Source organism: Lepidochelys olivacea (assembly GCF_965140295.1).
Source record: "Lepidochelys olivacea isolate rLepOli2 genome assembly, chromosome: 7".
Lineage (NCBI taxonomy): Eukaryota > Metazoa > Chordata > Testudines > Cheloniidae > Lepidochelys > Lepidochelys olivacea.
This window is the reverse complement of record NC_140417.1, coordinates 120,730,498-120,754,274: the sequence shown is the minus strand read 5'-3', so window position 1 is coordinate 120,754,274 and position 23,777 is coordinate 120,730,498. Positions and strand designations below refer to the sequence as shown.

Here is a 23,777-nt window from a genome sequence, read left to right as displayed (position 1 = left end):
GCGTGGATGTGTTTGGTACAAGCGAGAGTCGTAGCAGCACAAAAGCGGTAAGTGGCCATTTTGGCCATTATCTATAGGGCCCTACCAAATTCACGGTCCATTTTGGTCAATTTCACGGTCATAGGATTTTTAAAATGGTAAATTTAATTATTTTAGCTATTTAAGTCTGAAATTTCAGATCTCCCGTCCACAGGAGAGGTCATAGAAAAGCTGCCTCGTCCTACTCCGAGGGTCCTGCCCCATGGTGCATGAACCCCTGGATGGCACCACCCATGCCCTTCCCACCGCAGTGGCAATATTGGGCTCCATGGGCTCCTTATACTCAGGTCCACACTCGTTGTACCAATGCAGCCAGGCATGAGACCTGCTCGGTACCACCAGCCGACGGCCCTGCCACTGACTCCAGACAGTCCTGTCACAACCGCAAGAGCAAGCACGGCCTGCTTCTAACCTGGTAGAACCAGTTGTTCTGCTTGATGAAGCACTGTGGAGAGGGATAGCTCAGTGGTTTGAGCACTGGCCTGCTAAACCCAGGGTTGTGAGTTCAATCCTTGAGGGGGCCATTTAGGGATGGGGGCAAAAATTGGTGATTGGTCCTGCTTTGAGCAGGGGGTTGGACTAGATGACCTCCTGAGGTCCCTGCCAACTCTGATAGTCTATGATTGCTTCCTCGTCTTCGGACAACTTCTTGAAATTTCAAGACCTGTTTAAAAGAGCTGCCAATGACCTATGAATTAATCTGGAGGAAATTCCTGAACAGCAGCATAAGCTAACTGACATCCTGCAGCCCTCTTCTTCTTCTAGAATTGCATTACCTATCAACGCAGCCCTTTTAGAACCTGCCAAGGCCATTTGGCAAACTCCAGCTGCAAGCCTGCCTATCTGTAAGAAAGCGGACCGAAAGTACTTTATTCCTTCCAAGGGCTCAGAATTCCTTTTTACTCACCAAGCGCCAAACTCACTGGTGGTAGACGCAGTTAACCACAAGAACAAACACCAATTTCCCCACTGCACCCCTTCCGACAAGGACAGTAAGCGACTAGATCTGCTTGGACATAAGGTATGCACTTCTTCCACTTTGCAGTTTTGCATTGCTAATTATTCAGCCATTCTAGCAAAGTAAAACCTCAAAAATTATAATAAATTCATGGACTTTATTGATCACATTCCAGAAGATAAGAAACAACAATTTACAGCCATAGTTTCTGAGGGACAAACCATCTCCCGCACTGCTCTTCAAGCTGCCCTTGATGTAGCCAATACTGTGGCACGGTCCACTGCCACAGCAGTTGTGATGCGCCGAGGGTCCTGGCTCTCGTCCTCTTCCTTTCCATGGGAGGTCCGGAGTACCACTGAGGATCTCCCCTTCAACGGTGCCAAACTATTCGCCTCCACCACCAATGACATACTCAACTCCATGAAGGACTCCAGGGCAACTCTCCGGTCTCTAGGAATTCAAACCCCTATGACCAGAATTTGACAATATAGATACCAGCCTTACCAGTGGCCGTGCTACCCCACATATACCCAGCAATTCCATAGATCTCACGAGAAACAGCAACAACAGCAATGCCAGAGATCCAGATACCAATGCTGCCATCCCAACTACTCAGCAGCGTCTCAACCCCCTCCAACCAATAAGCAAATTTGAAGCCTTGGTCAAGGGTATAGAAAACAATATTCCCCCTTCAGCGCTTACACTGCCTGCCTCTATTTTTGGTCACCACCTACGCCCATTCTCCCATCAATGGTGCAATATTACCACCGACAAGTGGGCTTTAGAGGTCATAACAGTTGGCTATTCTATCCCTTTCCGCTCCCCATCCCTCTTCAGGGACCCCTCTCATGAGCAACTGCTCCTCCAAGAAGTACATCATCTCCTTCAATTGGGGGCAATGGAAATCGTGCCCGAACAACACAGAAGGAAAGGTTTTTACTCCCATTACTTCTTAACAGAAAAGAAAACTGGGGGATGGAGACCGATCCTCGACCTCAGGCGGCTAAACAAATTTATCAAAAAGCAAAAGTTCAAAATGGTTACCGTCACCACCACAATCCCAGCGCTGGAGCAGAGCGATTGGTTTTCAGCCCTCGACCTACAGGACGCTTATTTTCATGTGACTATTCACCCAGCCCACAGACGTTTTCTTTATTTTACCCTCGGTTCGACACATTTTCAATACAGAGTGTTGCCCTTCGGCCTATCTACTGCCCCCCGAGTTTTCTCCAAATTCCTAGCCGTGGATACTGCCCACCTCAGGAAACCGGGGGTTATAATATTTCCTTACTTTGATGATTGTCTCCTCAAAGCCTAAATGCTCAACGAAGTTCTTTGATCCACGCAGCTTAGCATCGCTTGCTTCCTTTCCCTGGGCCTGCAAATAAACAAAAACAAATCCACTTTATCTTCTACCCAAAAACTGGAGTTCATAGGAGCGCACCTTGATTCCCGACTGGGAATAGCGTCTCTCCTGCTCAATCGTTTCAACACCATAAAACTCCTGGTTACAAAACTTCGCAACAGTCCCCAGGTCACTGCACGAGACTGCCTGCAACTATTAGGCCACATGGCCTTGTGTACTTTCGTGGTCAAAAATGCACACCTATAAATGAGGTGCTTCCAAGCTTGGTTGGCCACGGTTTGCAGATCAAACATACACGCTCTAAACAAGCCTCTATCCATACCCTTCAGAGTCAAAGACTCCCTCCGATGGTGGACAGTTCCCTTCAACCTCTTCTTAGGAGTCCCTTTTCTCCAGAACTCCCCATCACTCATAATGACTACCAATGCATCCCTCACAAGATGGGGATCACACATGTCCCACCACACAGCCCAGGGGCTATGGTCTTCCACCGAAGCCTCCCTGCGCATAAATGTCCTAGAACTGCGAGCCATACGCAATGCCTGCCATCACTTCCTCCCATTTATTCAGAACCAACATGTTCGGATAATGACAGACAACATTGGATGCATGTTCTATGTCAACAGGCAGGGAGGGGCTTGATCTCATTCGCTTTGCACAGAAGCCATGAAGCTCTGGAACTGGTGCCTCACAAACATCATCCAGATATCAGCCGCCTATCTTCCCGGGGCCCTGAATACCACCACGGACAAACTAAGCAGACATTTTCCCTGGGATCAGGAATGGGAGATAAACTGGTGCACTATCAATAACTGGGGCACGCCAACGAGTCCTCCCGCTGTGGAGGGTATCGTTGACGCATTCTGGGGCAATTCATAAGACATTGTATCCCAGCTTCCTGAAACCCACTTAAGCGGCGCTTCAGAGCAGACTGACTGAGCACACCCTTGTACTCAGTTTACTGCAACACACACTCTGGTGCTCAGTACTTGGCCACAAACACAGTCCCGTTCAGTCCTCTTGCCTGTGCATCCTATGTGTGGTTCATTTTAAAAAGAGGCGTGGAGGGGTGCCTCGGGAAGTCCCAAACCAAGGTGTGCGCTAGAGGTGGTAAGTAAAAAGGTACTCACCTCTATCCCTGGTTGTGAGAAACTCTCTGAGGATTCCCGATCACACCCTGTTCGCTGCGCCAAAACTGTTAGGAAAAAGAATCTTTTTCCCAAGAATCAGGCAAGCACAGACAACACTGAAGGGGGTTTATTTACCATACAGGGAAGACTGACAAGCAGCTGCAAAGATATGGGGCCATAGTGGCCAGTTCTATACATTCTCTTATCAGTTCATTTGCATTTATCTGAACATACAGAGACAGACGTTACAAGTCAAGAGAGAACCCTAAACAAAGATATAACTAAGAACAGTACATACGTATAGAGGGCATCCTATTGCATCAAGCATCTGTGGCTACCTTGCGGGGGAAAGAGGTGGGGTGGGGGGTAGGGATGAGTGCTTACAGATATCTGGTGGGCTGTGAAGGGAGGGTTAGCATTGTTCTAAGAGCTGAGTTACTGGGCAGGCATTGACCATATAAGCTTATCAATTGTTTACAGTTGTCCATGTCCTTGCTACTGAATGCTTATTGAAACATTCCTGCTTGTTCTGCAGTTTTTGTCTTAGCTGTTAGCTGAATTTTAACTCTTTCCTGACGCACATTTCTCCTAGACATGTCCGTGGAAGCCCCAATCACCCTGCCGCTCTTCCTGGACCTTCTGACACAAGATCACGGTCATCTTCAACATCCAAACCTTGTGTTGCTTCACCTCATGGTGTGGAAGCTCCATGGTGGAACCCAATGGAACTTTCCTGTTCAGATCAGGTTAGACAGGTCCTTCTTGGCAGCAGAAAACCCTGTACCAGAGCCACATACCTTGCTAAGTGGAAGAGATTTTCAATCTGGTCAGCACAGCACCATTCGTCCCCGACACTAGCCTCAGTGCCACTTACTCTGGACTACCTCCTCCATCTGAAGCAGCAGGGGTTTTCATTGTCATCAATAAGGATGCACTTAGCTGCCATCTCAGCCTTTCACCCGGGTGAAGAGGGCCCCCTTACACCATGTTCTATAAGGACAAGGTGCAGCTCAGGCCTCCTCCTGCTTTCCTCCCGAAGGTTGTATTACAGTTTCGCATTAACCAGGACATCTTTCTCTTGGTGTTCTACCCTAAGCCGCATTCTAGGGGCCGGGAGCAGAGACTTCACTCACTAGATGTCCTCAGGGTGCTAGCTTTCTACATCGAGAGAACGAAACCATTCAGAAAATCGGTCCAGCTATTCGTGGCAGTGGCGGACAGAATGAAAGGCCTACCCATGTTGTCACAACGCGTTTCGTCATGGATCACATCCTGCATCTGCGAATGCTACAACCTGGCAGGGGTTCCAATCACTGCATACTCCACCAGGATGCAGATTTCAACAACAGTGTTTCTGGCACAGATCCCTACTCAGGAAATCTGCAGAGCAGTGATGTGGTTCTCCAACCACACTTTTACCGCACACTCTGTGGTTACACAGCAGGCCAGAGATGATGCAGCCTTCAGACGAGCCGTGCTCCAAACGGGACGACTCCAACCCCGCCTCCTGAACTTCGGCTTGTGAGTCACCTGATTTGGAACTGACATGAAGAAGAAAAAATGGTTACTCACCTTCTCGTAACTGTTGTTCTTCAAGATGTGGTGTTCATGTCCATTCCATTACCCTCCCACCTACCCCTCTGCCGGAGTAGCTGGCAAGAAGGAACTGAGGGAGTGGCGGGCTAGCAGGGCTCTATATTGGGTGCCATGATGGTGCAACTCCAGGGGGCACCCAGGCCGACCCTACAGATGCTGCTAGGGGAAAAATCTTCCTGCTAGAGAGGGTGTCGTAGTGTAGGCCCAAACTCCTGAAGAAAAACAGCAGTTATAACACGCTCAAGGTGACCCTGAAATTCACCCTACGCTGGACAGTCTCTAAAAATGCATTTACGGGCAGACCGACATCTGGCACATTGAGCAATTCCCATCTGACGTACACTGAGCACTGCCCTCAGTCAGCCAGAGACTCTGACGGGAGAAGGGGAATGGCAGTAAGAAACTTCCAAAACTTGATAAGTCCAGACACATTCCCTCTTTGCCCTATTTTTAAACATCAGAATTTTGCAACAGCTTTGAGAACAAGGCCAGAGAGTCCATAGACATGCTCTGGATGCCTCTCCCCACTTATTCCCTAAAGTCTTATGAAAAACAACCAGAGAAATAGGGCCCACTAGAATCCTATTTGTCTTTTTCTGGACACAAAGGGTTTCATTTTCAGACCTTACAGCTCTGCCAGAGTTAGTGATGGTAGTGATAACTGCTAATATATGGCACGGATCCATACAAAAAGAAAATGGAAACTTATTCTCCCTGCCTTGTCAAGTGGGAAATGGACTACAAGCTCAGAACCAGAGTCATGATAGTTTTTTAGGAAATAGGCACCCAGCAAACACTTTGCAAAGAAAGGTTAAATCAAGTAACCATCCACCGGTAAGGCCCAAACTATGTTCTGTAACCTCATTCCTAGAATTTCTGCAGTGAGGTCTTCATTTTTCTACAGTTGTATTAAAGGTCTAGGTTTCAGCCACTGACAAGTAAGAGAACAAAGTAGGTGATACTCACTGGATCACCCTAACTCTTCTGCACAGTAACTAGGTTAAAATCCAACAGTCAAGAGGCTAGGCTGAGCCAAATTCTCTACAGGTGTAACTCTATTGCAGTCAATATATTCATTCCTGCAGAGGATTTGGCCAATTACACTCAGACTTTAAGCTCAAGAGAGTTAATGCCAGTGTGCTCACCAAAGCCCAATTCTTCCATTTTCGCCAACACTTAATTCTTCTCGTCTTCTGGCATCCCTGCTCCCTGCCTGTGGAGAACGTTTTTGGTGATCTATTGTCAATTTCTAGAACAATTGCATATTTATGCATAATAGCATTTCTTGGATCCAAGGAGATGAAGTGGAAAGCCTTCTTTGAGTAATCACAATAAGGACCCACTGAAAAGGCTCTCACCTATAGGCACCTACATAATGCTACCTAAGACCCCACTGTGTTTGAAGCAGAAGGATATAGCATAGCACACATAAATTGCCTATGCTATCATAGTCACAGTACTCTCATCTATATTTGTCAAGTCCTAATTAAAGCTTCTCTCTTAGCTGATTATCAAACCAACTGGCTATTTTGGTGGAGTTGTGGGTTTTTTGGTTTCTGCAGATGTAGGTTTTGTAAACCATATCCACCAATGAGAGTTCATAATCTACCCAGGGCAGTGATGGAAACACTGTCATCATACTTAATTAAAATTAAACTGCTCAAAAAGTGGAGAATATCAAATTGTATGAAACATTAGAGGGGTGGCCTGGCTGTCCCGAGATCTTTTGTGTGTCTGATTTCTAACACTGGGACCCAGCCCCTTGTCACTTTGCAGATCTCCCAAGACAAGTGAAGGGCCTCTTTCTGCTGCTTTCTTTTCCTGGGGACGTAGGCAAAGTATTGTCCTTGTGCCCCTATGAAAGAATAGCATGCGTATGTGCAAAAAGCCTTGATTATTGGTCAGTCTACCTGACAGATGAGCAGAATTTTGGAGGATGACATCAGTTTGGACTGATAGAAAATATTTCCAGAGAAAATATTATTAAAAAAAATCTGGACTTCCATCTATTTTTAATACTACCAGAAAGTGGAGACTGAGTTGAAAAATCAGGAACTTGAATTGATACAAACATTTATTTCACTATGTCTGCCAAGAAAGTTAAGCAAACTGTGCTTGTCTATGATAAATAAAAGGCACAAAGGGCACCGCATATATCAAGGAGCCCATGAAACATAATATTGTCTCATCACAATTTTTGTTGAATGTTTTATGTAACCGCAAAGCAAGTTATTTTTGCCTTATGTGAAGGATGTGGGGACATCACCACCAGCTGAACAAATTGGCCAAGAATCTATGAATAAACAATGAATGGAAGTGAATTTGCAGTAGTTAGACGGTGGTTTTCATCACAGGTTTTTTTTTAAAGTAATTTGATTCCATGGCTACCTGTAGAATATTGCAATAATTCTTCTGTAAATACCATCAAACACAGTGTTGGCCGAGACATACTTCTGCATGAACAAAAACAAAGATTGCATCAAGTGCCAGTGCTGTGTGAATGAGTTAGATGCAGGGAAAGTTTTCAAAACAATTAGGTGACATTTTATAAGTTACCCTGCCTGCAGATTGGTCACAGTTCCATGACAGAGGGCGATAGCTCCCTTATCTGTTTGGATTTTATACAGCAACAGCCGTGCCCCCAGCACAAATTTTGCGCAGCTCCCTTTGTGGTGTGTTATGCAAATTATTTCATGAGCTAGTTTGCATATTTACAAATAATTTGTATAGAAACAAACTTTAGCTTTAAACAGTAGTGTGGATTTACTGATGGTAAAAGACAGCCCCACCCCGGTGCTGGTAAACGAAGGCCCCTGTTGAGCTCCACTACAGAAGCAGAGCAAGATGCCCACACCCTGCCCTTTCAGCATGCTTTAGCCTGGGAATTAATCCACAGCAACAGGCCCTCCAGCTTCAGGCAATCGCCCTGGTCCATGTGGTTCTTGGGCTTGCTGGTGAGTCTGACAATTACTAACCAGCAGGCTTTGCACTTTGTGTTGTGAAAGCTGGAGCAGAGAGACCCATCAAACTCATGTCATAGAGGGCCCACCAAACTTCCATTACATGCAAACTCCTACTGAGCTGGGCTCGATTAATACCAGTGATCTGCAGATGAGAAGCTCTGCAGACAATGTCCTGAGGCATCCAAAAAGTGTCAAGGGCGGTTCCTACACCTACACACACGCGCGCACACAATTATTGCAAACCACCTCATTAAAAATCATATGACAAATCCCTCAAAATCATGTGAATTGCTTAAAAATCATGAGATTTAAAATAATTAGGGTTTTGGGGACTGATCCTGATGTCTAAACGCCACAGAAGTTGAACACATGCCTCCCCCAAGGGCCTGACTGACTGCACGTCTCGCCGTAAAATTCAACCTGAAAAGAAACACAAACCAGGAGCACCCACCCCCCTCTTCCTCCCTACTTGGACACCCCGCTTCCCCTCGTGCAGCCCCTGGGCTGTCTCAAGCTTCCTGAGGGAGTTTCTCCAAGTTTTGACCCCATTCCATGGCCAAAGTGCAGCCCCCTCAGCAACAGCCCCCCCCCCACTCCAGCATGGCCCAGCATTCCCCTCTAGCCCCTTATCCCACCACCAGGCCCACATTCCCCCCCCCCAGTAAACCCCACATTCCTTCCCATAGGCCTGAGGCAACCCACTCAGTCCCCAAGCAACCCCCACATCCCCCCCCGCAGGACTGAGGCAACCCACTCATCCCCCCAGAAGGCCCCAGCACCCGGCTCTCCTGCCCCCCGGCCTCTGGCCTGCAGAGCAGGGAGGGGCTGCCCTGGTGGGACGTGGCCTGCGCCAAGCGCCTCCCGCCGGTGCGCGCGATACTGGAGGGCGGCGGCGGCGGCCTGGCTCCCCAGCCGCGGGGACTCCCTGAGCAACGGCGGCGGCTCTGCCCCGCTCAGGGCCGTGTTGCAGCAACCTCTAGTGGTCAACGAGGGGAAACCAGGCGGAAAATGCCCAAGGTGCTGGCCAAAAAACCCCCGCCCCAAACGCCATGGGGGATGTGTTAGTCACAGCTAGTACCCGGCTCCAGGTAAGGTTGCCAACTTTCTAATCGCACAAAACTGACCACCGTAGCCCTGCCCTTGGGGGCTCACTCTCCCCCACCCTCTGGGCTGGGGCAGGGGCTTGGGGCTCTAACTGGGGGTGCAGGCTCTGGGGTGCGGCCAGAAATGAGGAGTTCAGGGTGTGGGAGGGGGCTCTGACCTGGGGCAGGGGGTGAGGGCTCTGTTTGAGGGTGCGGGCTCAGGGCTGGGGGATGAGGGGTTTGGGGTGCAAGAGGTGGCTGCAGGCTGGGGCCAAGGGATTCGGAGTGTGGGAAGGGCCTGCAGGTTGAGGCAGGAGGTTGGGGGTATGGGCTCTGGGGTGCAGGCTCTGGAGTGGGGCTGAGGATGAGGAGTTTGGGGTGCAGGAGGGGGTGCTGGGTTTTCGGGGGGGCTCAGGGCTGGGGCAGGGTGTTGGGGCTTGAGTTTACGTCGGGTGGCTCCAGGTCAGCGGTGCAGCAGGACTAAGGCAGGCTCCCTGTCTGTCCTGGCTCCGCACTGCACCCCGGAAGCAGCCAGCAGCAGGTCCGGCTCCTAGGTGGGGGTGTCCATGAGGTTCTGCGTGCTGCTCTTGCCTGCAGGCACCCCCCCCCCCAGCTCCTATTGGCCGCGGTTCCGGTGCTTGATGGGGGGGTCAGCACATAGAGCCCCGTGGCCCCCCTGACAAGGAGCCGGACCTGCTCGCTGCGGAGCCAGGACAGATAGGGACTAGCCTGCTTTAGCCCTGCAGCACCTCCAACCGGACTTTTCACCGCCTGATCGATGGTGCTGACCGGCACCGCCAGGCTCTCTTTTCAACCCGGCAGTCAATGGAAAACAGGACACCTGGCAACACTACTTCCAGGACATGGGCAGAACAAATGAAACCCCTGGGCTAAGTCCGGGAGCCTGGCAGTGGCTAACATGGTATTGTGCCATGACTGCGATCACTAGCCCTGTTATACAGGGGGAGGAGACCTGAGGCACAGGGTAGGGGAAGTGGCTTGACCCAGTTCACACAGGGAGGCTGCACCTGAGTCAAGAATGGCCAGGCCAAGTGCTGTAGCCACCTGAACAGCCTTTCCATCTTGGCTAAGCTGCTTTCTCCTGGCCCTTAGCCAAACACTCTCCAGAGCATTGTAGTTAAAGGATAACCCATAGCTGTTTGAGAGTGAGGCAATTCAGTGTTACAGGTCCACAAACTCTCTGTGTATACGGTTAAGGCTGCAGCATTTCACTGGTTCAACCATTTTGGAAGCTACAAAACTTTCTCTCACACCAAGAGGCATAGGTGCTGGAAGTAGGGATGCAACCTCCCCCCACCCCACCTTGAAGTGGTTTCCATGATATACAGGGTTTACAGTTTGGTTCAATGGCGCTTATCAGCACCCCTGTCAAGAGAAGCTTGGTAGGTTTTTCCAAGTATGACAGTAAAAACATTTACAGACTGAAACACTGTTGCAGTAGTTAAACATGACACCAAATGACATTTTTAAGGGCATTTTATTACAAAGAGAAGGGCTCAGCTTATCAAGTACAGGCATCGTGTGTACAACCCAATAGTAGACTTTATTTATTTAAAAACATTGCAAGCTTGTGTGTGTTCAGAAAGCCGGCCTGTTCAACACAGCCCTTGTTCCAAACCCTCAGAACAAAATGATACAGGAAATAAATGGACCAGCTAAAATCTGTTTTGAAACTTTCACTAGAGTTAATGAATGAAACTGATGGCTGGTGTTTAAGCTTTGAATGAAATAAGGTTGTTTTCAGTAAGATATATGATTTGGTCTATGAAGCTCACATACCAAATCTGTCTAGCAGATAAGCTCCCAGTTCCAGTCTAACACCTTTAAATGGAAGAAAATCAGTTTTTGCTAGCATCTATCCTTGGGATTACCACAGGGTAATTCTGGACGTGAGAATGTCCTACCAGATAGTGGGGGGTGCTATTGAAGTGTCTCACACTGAAAATGGTGAAGTGAGACTGTGTATTAAATGGAAAACTGCATACAATTCAGCCTTAAAATGACTGGCTCTTTAATCTCTGTAGTTCATAAAGCCCTTCTAGTTAAGCCATCACATGGCCAGTTTTGCTGACTCTTTCCCCGCCAAATTAGTCCTGCAATGATGTGATAAACTGAAGATTTTGAAATAATTGGATTGCTGAAGAAATGAAGATGATGTCCGAGACAAAGGGGCCATTCACCCACTGAGCCATGTGTGTAATTCCCTGCTAACACTAATGGAAATCATGCTCAGTCAGAAGCCAGTTGGCTGTTTAAGTTGACTCTTCACTGTATGATCAATTAGGACAGTGACTGCTTGTCACAAAGAAAGCTCACACTGATAATTCGCCCTGATGAAATGGGAAGTGCAGAAAACAGGCCTGGTTCTTCAGCCGTGCCCAGAGCTAGCTTCCTGACACATGTTGTGTTGTGCTTTATTTGCGACAATTTACCCTGACGTTGTTAGATGTGTCTACCCAGTGTGACACTGAGTCTAGCGCTGATATCCAATTGTAAGCTTGCTCAGGAGAACATAGGGTTAAAAACACACTTTAATTGGGAGGTTTACATTAAAAATGCAATTTCCCCCCAACGTAAAAAAAGAACCATATAAAAATAATTTTTTTTAAAAATCAACAAATTATGTTTTAACAAAAGTGCTTAAGTTCGAACTCACCCTTCACATCGTGGCAAAGCAGTTACCAAGTGAAATTAAAAGCGTATTTGGCAAAGTGACCTGCATAGTGGATGGGCACCCACCCTGTGTGTGTGTATGTATGTCAATATGGGTAGTGTCGTATGACCTCCCTTTGTGCCATTGGCCTATAACAGGACAGGATATGGTAGCCATTTCTGGTGCATAAATACATGCACTTATCAACCAACTCCAAATGCATTTATGGGTGATGCTAATAAAATGATTTTGAAATTTATAAGGGGTGCATCTACCTTGGTAATAGTCAAATGGTAATGTCCCACCATTGCCGCTGTGCAGGTGAGATGCTGTAACGTAGACAGGGGTCAGGTATTTCTCTCACTGGGTGCTCTAGTGTCTGAGTTCTGTTTACACTTCCATTGCTGGTGAATTACCTGTCCAGTTTTTGACAGCATATATCCTTGCCAGTTTTTGATTGTCAATGGATACAGAGAATTCCACGATTGCTTTCACCCACCCTGCTTCCCCTCCAAGAAACCCTGATCCTAGTTCCTTACATTGCCTAGTTCCTTACATTGCTGCTTTCATTAACTGTGCTTGCTGATCAGACCACCCAACATGGCTATGGAACGAAGAGACTCTCCATAGCCATTCGACAGCGACTGGTGGGAAGTACAACGAAACCTGTATGAAGGACATCACCCCAGTGTCTTGAGACAACCTACTTCTGTGATCACCAAAGTCTCCAATCACTTTTGTCCAAGCTTCAGTTCACAACCTTGGCTCAGATTCTGATTTCAGAAAAATTGCTTGCCTCCTTAATCTCCAGGCTACTGGATTTTTCTTTTCCAGGAGGCTTGAGGAGTTGGTTAAAGCCGGTTTCACTGTATTTAACTAAGTCTGGCTCTAATGCAAGACACCTGGATTGGTGACAAAGGAAGGCCTTCCGAGACCTAAGATACGAATGCAGGAACTTGAATATAATTCTCATCAGCGGACAGTGTGTGTGGGATTAATGCACTGTGAATGAATGGGAGCATATTCCCAACAGGTAGTTCTGTGTTGGACACGTACAAATTAGAGTCATTCAAAGCCCAACAACATCAAATAAAAAATAAAGACACGTCCTGAACTACCAAGTCTATGTGGTTAGTTGACTGACTAGGAAGGTGTTCTAGCAGGAAACCAATAAAGAGTCAGGCTAATTCTCTACTGGATTCCAAAATGGCGGCTGTAGATCCCGCGGTAGGGAATACTGATCCTGGTGCTTAACTTAGATCCCGACGCTTCTTCTTTTTCTTCTGCCAACAAATACTTGTTCACCTAAGAGAGCGAGGGAGACAGAGAGCGATTGTGTGAAATGCTGTGTATCGAAAAGGCAACGTGAGTTTTTCATCAGTTACAGGAGATTGGTGGTTCTGGTGACAACTCAGCATTCCCCTACCTTTCACTTTCAGATGCATATTTACCCTTTGTTTTTGGTAAGAATGTACCCTCCAGGTGACATTCACCCCAGTGCAGAGGACATGTGCAACATTTAAGCCCTTACGGCAGGGTTTAAGTAGTGGTTATTTATGTAGGTTTCCCATCACCATGGGATCTGTGCTCCCAGGGCTGTGTGCAGCCTGTCTGTCTGGGCCTTAGTTTTATGCTTTGTGAACACACCCATTATCCTACATTCATCCACTGTGTGGCGAGCCATACCAGTCCCTGGGTTAGAATTCAGCAATGGAAAGGCCTTTGATGTCTGTAGGATTCCTTCACGTGCGAGTCACTTTGGATCGTTAATATAAAGGAATGATGGAAAGAGGTGCTCCCTAAAATTCAGCCATCGGTGGCTGGAGCAGGGAAGCTTCTCAGTGCAGCAAAAGGACGTGGTGGGGCGTCCAAGCTGAGAACGACGGCTCTGTGCCAGCTCTTCATAGCGCCCCTCAGAAGAGGGTTGGAGCGTGCGAGAGGGAGCGTTATGGCCACTGGGGCTGTGGTTATGTGCGTCCCCTAGTGGCTGCTTATCCCTATGTACGGGAGGACCCAGTGTCTGCTGCCTCATTGTAGCCCAGGGATGGGCTGCCCAGCTCCCCGACACCGGACAAGAGTGGATTTTGTTTTATTTGCGCTGCCTGGTTTGCCCCCAGCCGTTTACTCTGGCTTTATGTAGGTGGGAGGGGTGGATGCCACCTCTCAGCTTCTCCACCAGGCAGAGAGGTCAAGCGACTCGCCCGAGGGTGCAGAGAAAGTCAGCGCTGGAGCTGAGATTCAGACCCAGGCTCCTGTCCCTTACTCAAGCCACCAGAAGACACTTTGCTCTCTCACTACCCACAAGAAGTGCAGAACTCCCATCTTGCACTGGGAGGATGTTCCTACCTTTCTCTCCTTTCTCCCCCTTCGGGCCCCTGGGTCCTTGGGGTCCTGGAGGCCCCATTGGTCCAGCCTCACCTGGAAGAACAAGAGAAACGTGTTTGCATTTCATCATGATTATTCTGCAGGTCAGTCCCCAGTTGCTTGCAGCAAGAAGTGGGCTGGGGCGAGAGGGACAAGGACATGAACGACACTAGGGATCAGATACTGAAGGTGGCATATGTAATGCTCAATTAGAAGGATGCATGCTTCAGGGAAACTTCTCTTCACAGAGGCTTTGCTGCTAGCTGGTTGCCAGAGGTTACTGGAACTGACAGCAAGGAGGTAGCAGGATTGCAATTCTTACCTTTGGGCCCTGGGTAGCCCATCTCCCCCCTGTGACCAGGTGGCCCTGGGATGGTACCATATGCTGTAGAGGAAAATGAATGAGAACATCAGTGGGATGTGCCAGCAAACAGGACCTAACTCTTATTGCAGAAACACTGAACAGCATTGCAATGAGACTCAGATCAAGGTTTTCTGGAACATTTTCCTAGTTTAAATAGTATTGGATGGGCTGTTTGGGGTGGGGTTTTTTTTTTTAAGGTTTTGTACGTTCAAGAGACACTGAGCCAGACTCTGAGCTCATTTCCCCTGATGTGGCTCTAGAATAATCCCGCTGGCTTCAGACGAGCTTTTCTGGATCTGCAGTGATGCCATTGAAAGCAGAGCCTGGGACACTGTCACGTCACCAAGGTGGAAAGCTGAGCAGGGAGTTCTTAGCTAAACATACATAGATGCAGCTGGAACCTGCAGAGCCGGCGCAGGAGTGCCCTTAAGGCTGTTGTGAAGGGTTTTACAAAACATGATGGGCAAATGTGGCTGTTCTGACTAAAGTCTAGATTGTTCCTGACCCTGTGCTGGTCGGCAAGGGAGGTAGAGATGGAACAAGTCTTCTTCCCTTTGCTTGTGGCACAGGTGACAGAGAATTTTGGTTCCTACTCTTGCAGTATGCAAGGGCCAGGGGATGCTGCCAGCTAGAGAAGCACTGGGAACCCCATCCTCGCTGAGTGCCCCAGACAGCAAAGCTGGGCCAGCATGGGGAGAGGGCAAGAACACACAATGTTCTGGGATGACCAAGGAGGGACCAAAGTGTCTCTTACTTCTGAAGAAGTCCATGAGGTCCTCGGTGACGTTCCCATAATTTGCAAACACCTTGCTGACCCCAGGTGGCCCTGGGGGTCCTGGTGGACCTTGTGCGGCGTAAGTGACCATGTCCCGGAGGAGGCCTCGGCCTGGGGAATCAAACACAGGGTTTAAAATAGCATGACACAGAGGAGAGAACCCCCTTCAGCCAGAGGAGCACTGTTCCTAGGGCGATCTGAATGGCAAGTTCCTGGCCCGTTAACGTATCTCCATCCCTGCAGGGTGAATTCCCGGGAATAACCCTGAGATCCTGTCAGAGACCCTCTCTTCCTGCAGTAGAAGATTAATCTTAGCGGGTCAGCGCTGCATGGGATTTCACTGTTGTGCAGCTGGCGCTACTGTTTGTACTAAACGTCTTGGAGGACTGTGGTTTTATTTTCTCTTCTAAACCACCAGAGAACAACAGCCCCTGTGCAGGGAACCAACACAAGAGCCCAGCCACCACGCGAGGACTTAAGAGGGACTTCTGTGGTGCATTGGTACCTCTACACAGGGGTCAATTTCACCCAAAGACAGAGGGAGGCCAATCCCCCAGAGCTGTGCATTTCAGTGTCTTATCTGAGCAGGTTATTTTCATTTCCCTGGGCAGGTGAGCGCTGCCCCTTGCCTACTGCTAGAAATAAGGAATATCAGTTCATTCTGGCTGATGTTTAATCGGCAAAGAGTTCAAACATCAATCTGCACCCAGAGTTTGTGGCTCTGCAGAAATTTGCTCCCACTGGCTCAGGAGAAGAAGTAGCACCGTCACTGAGTCTGATTTCCTCCCAGTTACACAGACATTCTCCTCCAGCACAGCAAACCTCACCGTGGACTCACAGGTTGGCAGGTTCAGCAGGTCAGTGCTTTGCACTGCCGGTGGCAGGGATCAGTAGCTCTGTGCCTTGCTCCCAGTGGTGATGGGCTCAGGCGAGAGCTGCATCCAGCACTGCTCAGCTGGAAGGAGTTTTGTCCCATCTGATGGGAAGTGGGTAGGAAGAGAAAGTGGTGGATGGTGCTAGATGGGATTTGCAGGGGACATGGGGGGAAGGTGTTGAGGTTTCACCATGCAGCAGGAGAAGGCTTCCCACTCACTCTGTATGCTCTCCGACACCCGAAGTGCCAGCTCGTTGTAATCCAGCGATCCGGTGAATGACTCGCTATAGGATCCGCTCGAACTCATCGATCTCCTCTGTGCTCTCTCTGCTCCCAGGGATCCACCGTACAATCCGCCTGCACCCATCGAGCCACCGTACGACCCATCGCTGCCCAGGGCGCCACCGTATGACCCATCACTGCCCATGGCGCCACCGTATGACCCATCGCTGCCCATGGCGCCACCGTACGATCCTCCTGCACCCAGGGATCCACCATATGATCCGCCTGCACCCAGGGATCCACCATATGACCCAGCCATGATGCCGCTATCTCCTTTTGGCCCTGGTGGGCCCATAGGCCCTGGAGGCCCGGGAGGCCCTGAGATGAACCTTCGAACATCATCACCTGCAAAACACAACAGGCGCTGATGGGGCTGTGCTAGCAGACAGACACACCCACCCTGCTTCACAAGGACAGGGTCCATGGGGCACTGGCAGTGGTGGCCGACAGCCTGGGAATGCTGGGTAGTAGCTGAGATCTGCAACCTGATTTGTCTGCAGAATGAAACATGTGGCAGTGCACTTCACTTTCCATCTGCAAACTGCCCCAGGAGGCTGGCATGTGTCCTGAGCCCCAGATGGGGAAACTGAGGCACAGAGCCCAAAGATGGAGGCTCCCCAGATTAAAAGCCACTTTTTCAAAGGTTGCCCTCAGTGACTTGCCAGCACAGGACAGAGCCAAGGCTGGGTTCAGGGTGTACTTGCTGCTTGCTCAGTCCACTAGACCCATACCTCCTTCCATTGCCCATTAGGAAAATGCCTTCCCCATTAAAAATGGGGCAGTAAAAAACTTATGACAAATCCACCTTTAAATACAACAGTAGTAAACACTCATTGTCTCTCCAATGCCTTGCATCTTGGGATCACCAGATGCTGTGTTAGCCCCACAGTCTGCTGCAGAATAGATAAGATGCAACAGGTGAAATTCAGCCCAGGGCAGAGGTTTGGCACAGGGACTAGGTACCATTTAAGTCCCGCTTCAGCCTTTGGGGGCCTTAAATGATACCTAGTCCTTGCAGTGAATTTCACCCAGAGCGAATCCTACTAGATCATAGATCAGACTTGCCAACTATAACATTGACCAGAGCCAACAGCAAGCAGAGTGGGTGGGTGGTGAGATTGCCGTCAGATACAGAGTCTCCTTACTGGTTAGATATTGGATCAGCTCGCTCCTAAATGTGTCGCTCAGCACGTTGTCAGTGTAGGAGAAGTGGCCAGTTCCTGATAGACCTGGTGGCCCTGGTGGCCCTGGAGGTCCAGGGGGTCCTGGTGGTCCAGAGACGGAAGCATATCCCACACCTTGGGAGAGCAGGGATGGGGAGAAATAATATTTTTGTGAATGGAAGGTGACCTGGCAATTACACTTGTTTTGGAATCTTGATTGCTTCAAGATTCCAACCCGAAATTCCACCTCTCTTTGTGCCCTGAAATGCAGACATTGATGAGATTTGCAAGCTGCCTGGGGACTCAGTCCCATTTAATGGGAATTACGCATCCAAATCTCCTGGGCAGCTAACTCGCAGCCTAAATCTCCCTGCTGTCTCTGAATGCCATTTCCTCTGCAGGCCCAAACCCTTCCTAGCAGCTGTTGAGAAGAGCAAACTCCTTACTTTGTAGGTAAGAGGTGACATCCTCTAGGCTGAATGTGGAGAGAGAGCTGCCTGGCATTCCGGGGATTCCTGGGGCTCCTGGAACTCCGGGGGGTCCCTGTGGCCCTGGGGGCCCAACAATGCCACTAAATTCAGAGCCTGAAAGTACAATGGAAGAGAAAGAGAGTCATTGCAAGGCTCCCACCCCATTGCAACCAAACTGTCGCTCCCCTGGCAGAAACCTCTCTGCTGATGAAAGGGCTTCACTCCCGCATGTTTATTTGCGGTAGGAGTGTGTGGGGAATCCAAGAGACTGTGCTGTGAATGGCCTGCATCGGGACCCGCCAGCGCAGACGCATGCTTCTGGAGGACTGCACGGACGACGAATGGGCGCAGAGGCCTGTGTTGTGGTCAGTTCCTCCCAGTGCAGAACAAGGGACCAGATTTGTATTTGTTTTGTACAATGGCATTAGAGGTTCCTTTGTGTCACACTCGTCACTCCATAGTTTTATTAGGGTTGGGGTCAATCTTTGCCTGTGTTTCCAGTCCTCACATGGAACAGACACTTCCCGAGCTTTCAGATAGAGGTGGGGTTCCGTTCAGAACCCCCTCACCTGCCGTTCTCCACAGCATCAGATGGAGCAAGATCCCGAAGGACACACTTCTGGGTTTGACTGTGTACAAGCCATACACAGTACCTAAGGGATTCCTTGAGTTTGATGGAACTGTAACATTCATTCAGTGCAACAGCATGTCTGTAAGCAGAGCAGAACTGCTCAGAGGTTACAGAGGGTTAACCATAATGACAGGTGGTACTGGAAACTCTGGGCTTACAACTGACTCTCCTGTAGATGATGGTTGGATGGGAGGAGTTTAGTTATAACATCCTCCCCCAGAAAAGTATGTTTGTCCCTCAGCTGTTGGTTGTGGGAATCTATCAGCATATATCAGCCTGTAAAAGAATATCACTGACTAACTACCTGACATGTGGATAGCAGGATCTGACAGCTAGGGCTTACCTTGGAGTAAAGCTATTAGGTCACTATAAGATGTGCCGGGTAATCCTGGAGGACCTGGGGGCCCCGGGAGCCCAAGACTGAGTCCATTATCTAGGAAATTAAAAACATTTAGATGTGAGGATTACAGCAACATTGGCCGGCTACATGTCACATGTGCCACTGAAACATGATCACTATCGCAGTGGGACAAACAGAGCTGGGTGGACAATTTACAGCCAATAATTCCTGTAGGGTGAAATTCACTTCTATGCAGAAGGCCAACCAAAGGCTAAGGCCTATGTACCACTTACGATCCATTCAAATCAGGGCTCAGCTGATGCATAGGTCTAGTGCTGCCCCTCGTCACCAGATGGGAATTTCACTCATTGTGAATCTAGCCTCTTTCTCTGCTCCTGGAATAGCCTCAGATTTACCCCTCAAGTATCTCTCTGCATCTCTTAGTCTATGGACTGATCGTGCATATTCAACCTGTTTGGGTTAGCTGTGATTGAGCCAATGAATCACATGGTATTGCTTCCCTGTTTCCTGACTGGATAAGCATACCATGCTTTCAGCGCAAATGGGTGGATTTAAAATTTGGTTTCTGCAAATACTGGTAGCTCGCAGCTTTGAAATTTGCTTTGCCAAAATGTTTCTGCCAGTAAAACTTGGTCACACAGGTTGAACTGCTCCTAGAGGGCATTAAAGTCCTCTCGAGTGGGGTTTCAACTAAACAAACACTTGCCAACTAGAATGACAAAAAGTAGCTTTTCCCCCGGAACTGTCTGGTTAATAGGATCCAATCAGTCAGGGCCAGATTGTAAGAGGTGCAGAACAGGGAACTGAACCAGGTGTCTGGAGCCCTAATCTAACCGCTGGACCATCCTTCTTCTCTAAGGAGACCTCTGTGCTGGCCGTCACTATATATACACCAGCAATACATGCCCTCACTTAAGGCCTGATACAAAGGCCACTGAAGTCAATGGGTGCCTTGCCATTGACTTCTATGGCTTTTTGAATGGGCCCTTGGAGAGAACAGCGAGAACCACACACTAAAAAGGATCATTACTTGTTATGTAGCTTATAACCCGGCTGGTCAACTCATCATAGCTCAGTGACAGAGACAAGCCATCTCCTCCGGGTCCAGGCGGGCCTGGGGGCCCCTGAGGTCCAATTAGATACTGACGAACTTCTTCTCCTGAAACGAAGAAGGAAAATACGTCTTGTGCTGCTGGTTGTCCCCAAAGAGTGGGAAGGCATCGGCTGCAAGCACTCACAGTCTGACAGCAGGGCTTCCTAGCCAGGGGCTTGCACTGAAAGATGGACTCTCAAACCAGCTCCCCATGCACATGTGCCTGGGTACTGTATTGGGAGCTGGGTAGCTCACAGAGTCTGGACCTCCTTCGAGGTGGGGATCCCCAGGAGAAAGACATACTAGCTCTGTTCGCTTTGAGCTGCTGCAGGGATCTGCTCTGCTTGTATTTAGCAGGCTGAGCTATTTCTTCAGAATCCGCCCATACCAAGATCCTTCTTACAATTCATAATTAGTTCAAGTTCTGATTGTATTTCCTTTGTTGTCAGTTTCTAGCAGGGAAAGCTCAGCTCAGAGGCAGCACCTGCTCCTGCTTTTCAATTGGATTTTCCAGCTGGATTGACTCAAGCACAGAGAGGTCAAGTGATTTTCCCCCAGGGGGTCTGTTGCTCAGCCAGGAGTAGAGCTCTGTGCAATCCCTAGCTGTCACCATGATTTAAACCTACTCAACATCTCTGCCATGGGATTCCCCTCTGATCTGAGGCATGATGAGATTACATGATGACAGCTCTAATAATAGAGATGATAGCTCTTTACTCTCAAACAGGAGCCAAGACTATCCAGAGTTAAATCATCCCAAAGCAAGGGATATAAACCCTTAATTTTGGGTTAGGAAGACAAGGTCAAGGAAGAAAATTTCCCTGGGGACAGGTTTCACCATCGCAGCCTGCTGCAGGGTTTCTTCCTCTGACGCAGCTGGTGCTGGTGACAGTGACAGGCCACTGGTCTGACCCAGTCTGGCAATTCCTACGTTCCTAAGCATTACCCAGCCAGTCCTGAGCAGTGGTGGAATCTGCAGCCCTCACTGCTCGGGGCACTCACTCTGCAGCATAGCCAGGATGTCTTCGTAAGTCAAGAATCTTGATGAGGATGATGAAGAGCTTGACATCTCAAAATTGTAACCGGAGCCTGTGAGAATGGAAATGTTTAAGGTCATGTAGAATGAAGACCGACATACAGAGAGGCAGCTCAATAGGAAATTGTTTGGTGTGCCAGGCAGTGGCAAAGAAACGGACTAACACTGGATCAAGGGGTGCAACTTAAAAGGAATTTAGTGGCTCAGTGGGAAAGACTTTCCACTCGTGCGCAGGGTGATGAATTCAGGGCTGGATCACAGCGTGGTCAGCAGGTAAGTATCATCCACATGACAACAGCTTTGAAACTAATGGCCTGCCACTTGGGAAAACATGGAGCCTCTGCTCTCTTGACCTAGAATGGATTCTATATAGACAGCCAGAAGCACAGGGGCTTCTGCCTCTTTGTAGATCCCTCGTCTTTGAAGGACAAAACAATGGCAGACAGTCTAATCCCAGCAAGCAGATGGCAATGCTGTCACATACATGTTGCCCACAGTGACAATGGCAGATTACACTCCCCTCTGACCCTCCAGGAGTTTAGGAGGGTCTAGCGTTCAAACTGAGTATCTAAAAGGCAGTAAGAATTGCCTAAATCTAATGTAAAAATGAGACAAGACACAGGGCTCAATTTTGCCCCCTTCACTCATGTGGAGCAGCATGCTATTCTTTGCATAGCCCCAGTCGGACATTTTACAATCATGCTGGAGCACTGCCCCATAGACACCAGGAGCCCCTCCAGCCCTGGGCTCAACGGCAGGTCACATTCTGATCTCAGTTATGCTGATCTCAGTTTCAAAGAAGGTTGCACAGATGCAACCGAGAACAGGATTTGGTGCATAGCGGCGCTTAGGTAGACAGGAACATGGGGCTTACTCGTCATGGAGCTCATAACACGCTTGGCCAGCTCGGCGTAGTCCAAGGACTGTCCATCAACGGTGGTGATGATTCCTGGTGGCCCGGGGGGTCCTGGTGGGCCTTGAGGTCCAATCAGGTAACGCCCGATAGTGTCACCTAATGAGGGAAAAAAGGTGACAGAGTGAGAACGGTGTGACATGAGGAGAGACTGCGTAGTGGGGTCTGAAGGGAGCCTGGTCATGTGTATCCTCCCTGGTTGGGTATTACGGAGTGTCTGAGGATGATCACACAACACTCTTTCACTCTCTGCACTCCCCTCTCCACGGCCCATGGAAGTGTAACAGTACCTGCCTGCCGGGGAGGGTTTAGGCAGGATCCTTGCAGGAGGGGGCCCGTATCAGAGGGGCTAGTGCTCACCGGTGTATAGGATGCAGAGCAGCAGGTTGGGTTGCAGCCCATGCAGAGTTGGCTGCCACACTTGGGAGAATTATGAAGGGCTCAAGAGTGGAGGAAGGCTGGAAGCCATCCAGGAAGGATGGGAGAGGGTGGGTCTAAGGGAACCCAAACCTTTGGTGGATCTAAGTCCTGTTTAGCTTCCCCCTCCCCTGCTGGCCCATGCTGGAGATGGGGGCACTGAATAATTTCAGCACCACAATGGCCAATGGATCTTGGGTGGTGGGACTGCCAGGAGCAGCTAAGTAACCGGCCCTCGTCAAAGCCTGACGTCCCTGGTTTTACTTACTCTGCAAGTACTCCGCAATGTACTGCTGAATCTCCTGCAGTGAGCCTCCAGCTGGGCCTGGGGGACCGCGTGGGCCGGGAGGACCTGGTGGACCCTGCCTGTGTCTTGAGTTTGAAGACCCGCCTGAAGAAATAAAATAGGCCAATGGCTTTTAGCATCAAGGGACCAGACCAAGGACTGGTAGGGTCGGAGCAGGCCCTGATCCCTTCACCTGGGTATGGGAAGAGCTATGCTAGTATGGTCAGGGCTGGGAGGGACCCTTAATAAATTACCTAATCAGGATGACAGAGGCACATAACACTGGAGCTCCAGGCTTTGCACTGGCTCCCAGTTCTCTTTCAAGTGCAATTCTGGGTATTGGCTGTTATTAAATCTATCTGAGCTATTTCTCTGGCCCCATCATCACACCATCTGAACACCTCACAGGCCTTAATGCATTTCTCCTCAAAACACCCCTGTATGGCAGGACAGGCCTCTGATCCCCATTGTACAGGGGGGAAACTGAGGCACAGAGAGCGACTTGCCTGACCTTGGGCAAGAAGTCTGTGGTGGAGCAGTAACTGGACCCCAGGTCTCTCAAGTTCTAGGCTCGTGCCCTCACCACTGGACCAGGCTTCAGTTCCATGCCCTCCCGAAATGCCCTTCTCTGAGCCTACTCTCCCACATCCTATAACATCACCATCAGCTGATAGGATCCAGCTGTCTGTCACCAGCATGGAAATCCGGAGCAAAGCATTTCCTGTGATGAGCTCCAAGCTCTGGAATTTGCTTCCTCTTGCAATCTGCCAGCGCCCCTCTATGGGAACCCTGAATTGGATTTATGGTTGATTTAGGCCACTGGTCATTTAGTCTGAAGGTGGAGGACAGGAACGGTGGAGAATAATCTGTGTTGTGGTTTAACGTTGGCAATAGATATTGGGCCAAATTCATCCCTGGTGGGACTCTGCCAACGCATCCC

General features: G+C 49.2%; 1 protein-coding gene and 1 long non-coding RNA gene across 5 annotated transcripts in view; both read right to left on the bottom strand.

Moving 5' to 3' along the window:
• Positions 1 to 1,155: 1,155 nt before the first annotated feature.
• LOC311523192 lies at positions 1,156 to 9,134 on the bottom strand. Of its 4 annotated transcripts, XR_014712287.1 has the most exons (4): positions 6,235 to 6,929; positions 4,913 to 5,034; positions 2,289 to 2,375; positions 1,156 to 1,463 (listed from the first exon to the last, which is right to left on the bottom strand). It is a non-coding gene; the product is annotated as an uncharacterized lncRNA (long non-coding RNA). The 4 variants fall into 4 exon arrangements; XR_014712286.1 differs by lacking the exons at positions 4,913 to 5,034; positions 6,235 to 6,929 and adding an exon at positions 8,832 to 9,134; XR_014712288.1 differs by lacking the exons at positions 4,913 to 5,034; positions 6,235 to 6,929 and adding an exon at positions 3,792 to 4,879.
• Positions 9,135 to 10,613: 1,479 nt separating this feature from the next.
• The window catches only part of COL17A1 (collagen type XVII alpha 1 chain), a 65,037-nt gene continuing 51,873 nt past the window's right edge, over positions 10,614 to 23,777 (bottom strand). The window contains exons 46-57 of the mRNA XM_084632964.1: positions 22,820 to 22,942; positions 22,096 to 22,233; positions 21,188 to 21,274; positions 20,123 to 20,251; positions 19,075 to 19,164; positions 18,077 to 18,214; positions 17,613 to 17,765; positions 16,405 to 16,812; positions 15,291 to 15,422; positions 14,495 to 14,557; positions 14,155 to 14,226; positions 10,614 to 13,113 (exon numbers count right to left, since the gene is read on the bottom strand). Coding sequence (XP_084489090.1) covers positions 13,064 to 13,113; positions 14,155 to 14,226; positions 14,495 to 14,557; positions 15,291 to 15,422; positions 16,405 to 16,812; positions 17,613 to 17,765; positions 18,077 to 18,214; positions 19,075 to 19,164; positions 20,123 to 20,251; positions 21,188 to 21,274; positions 22,096 to 22,233; positions 22,820 to 22,942 — 1,583 coding nt within the window. The 3' untranslated portion in view covers positions 10,614 to 13,063. The remainder of the gene's footprint in view (positions 13,114 to 14,154; positions 14,227 to 14,494; positions 14,558 to 15,290; positions 15,423 to 16,404; positions 16,813 to 17,612; positions 17,766 to 18,076; positions 18,215 to 19,074; positions 19,165 to 20,122; positions 20,252 to 21,187; positions 21,275 to 22,095; positions 22,234 to 22,819; positions 22,943 to 23,777) is intronic.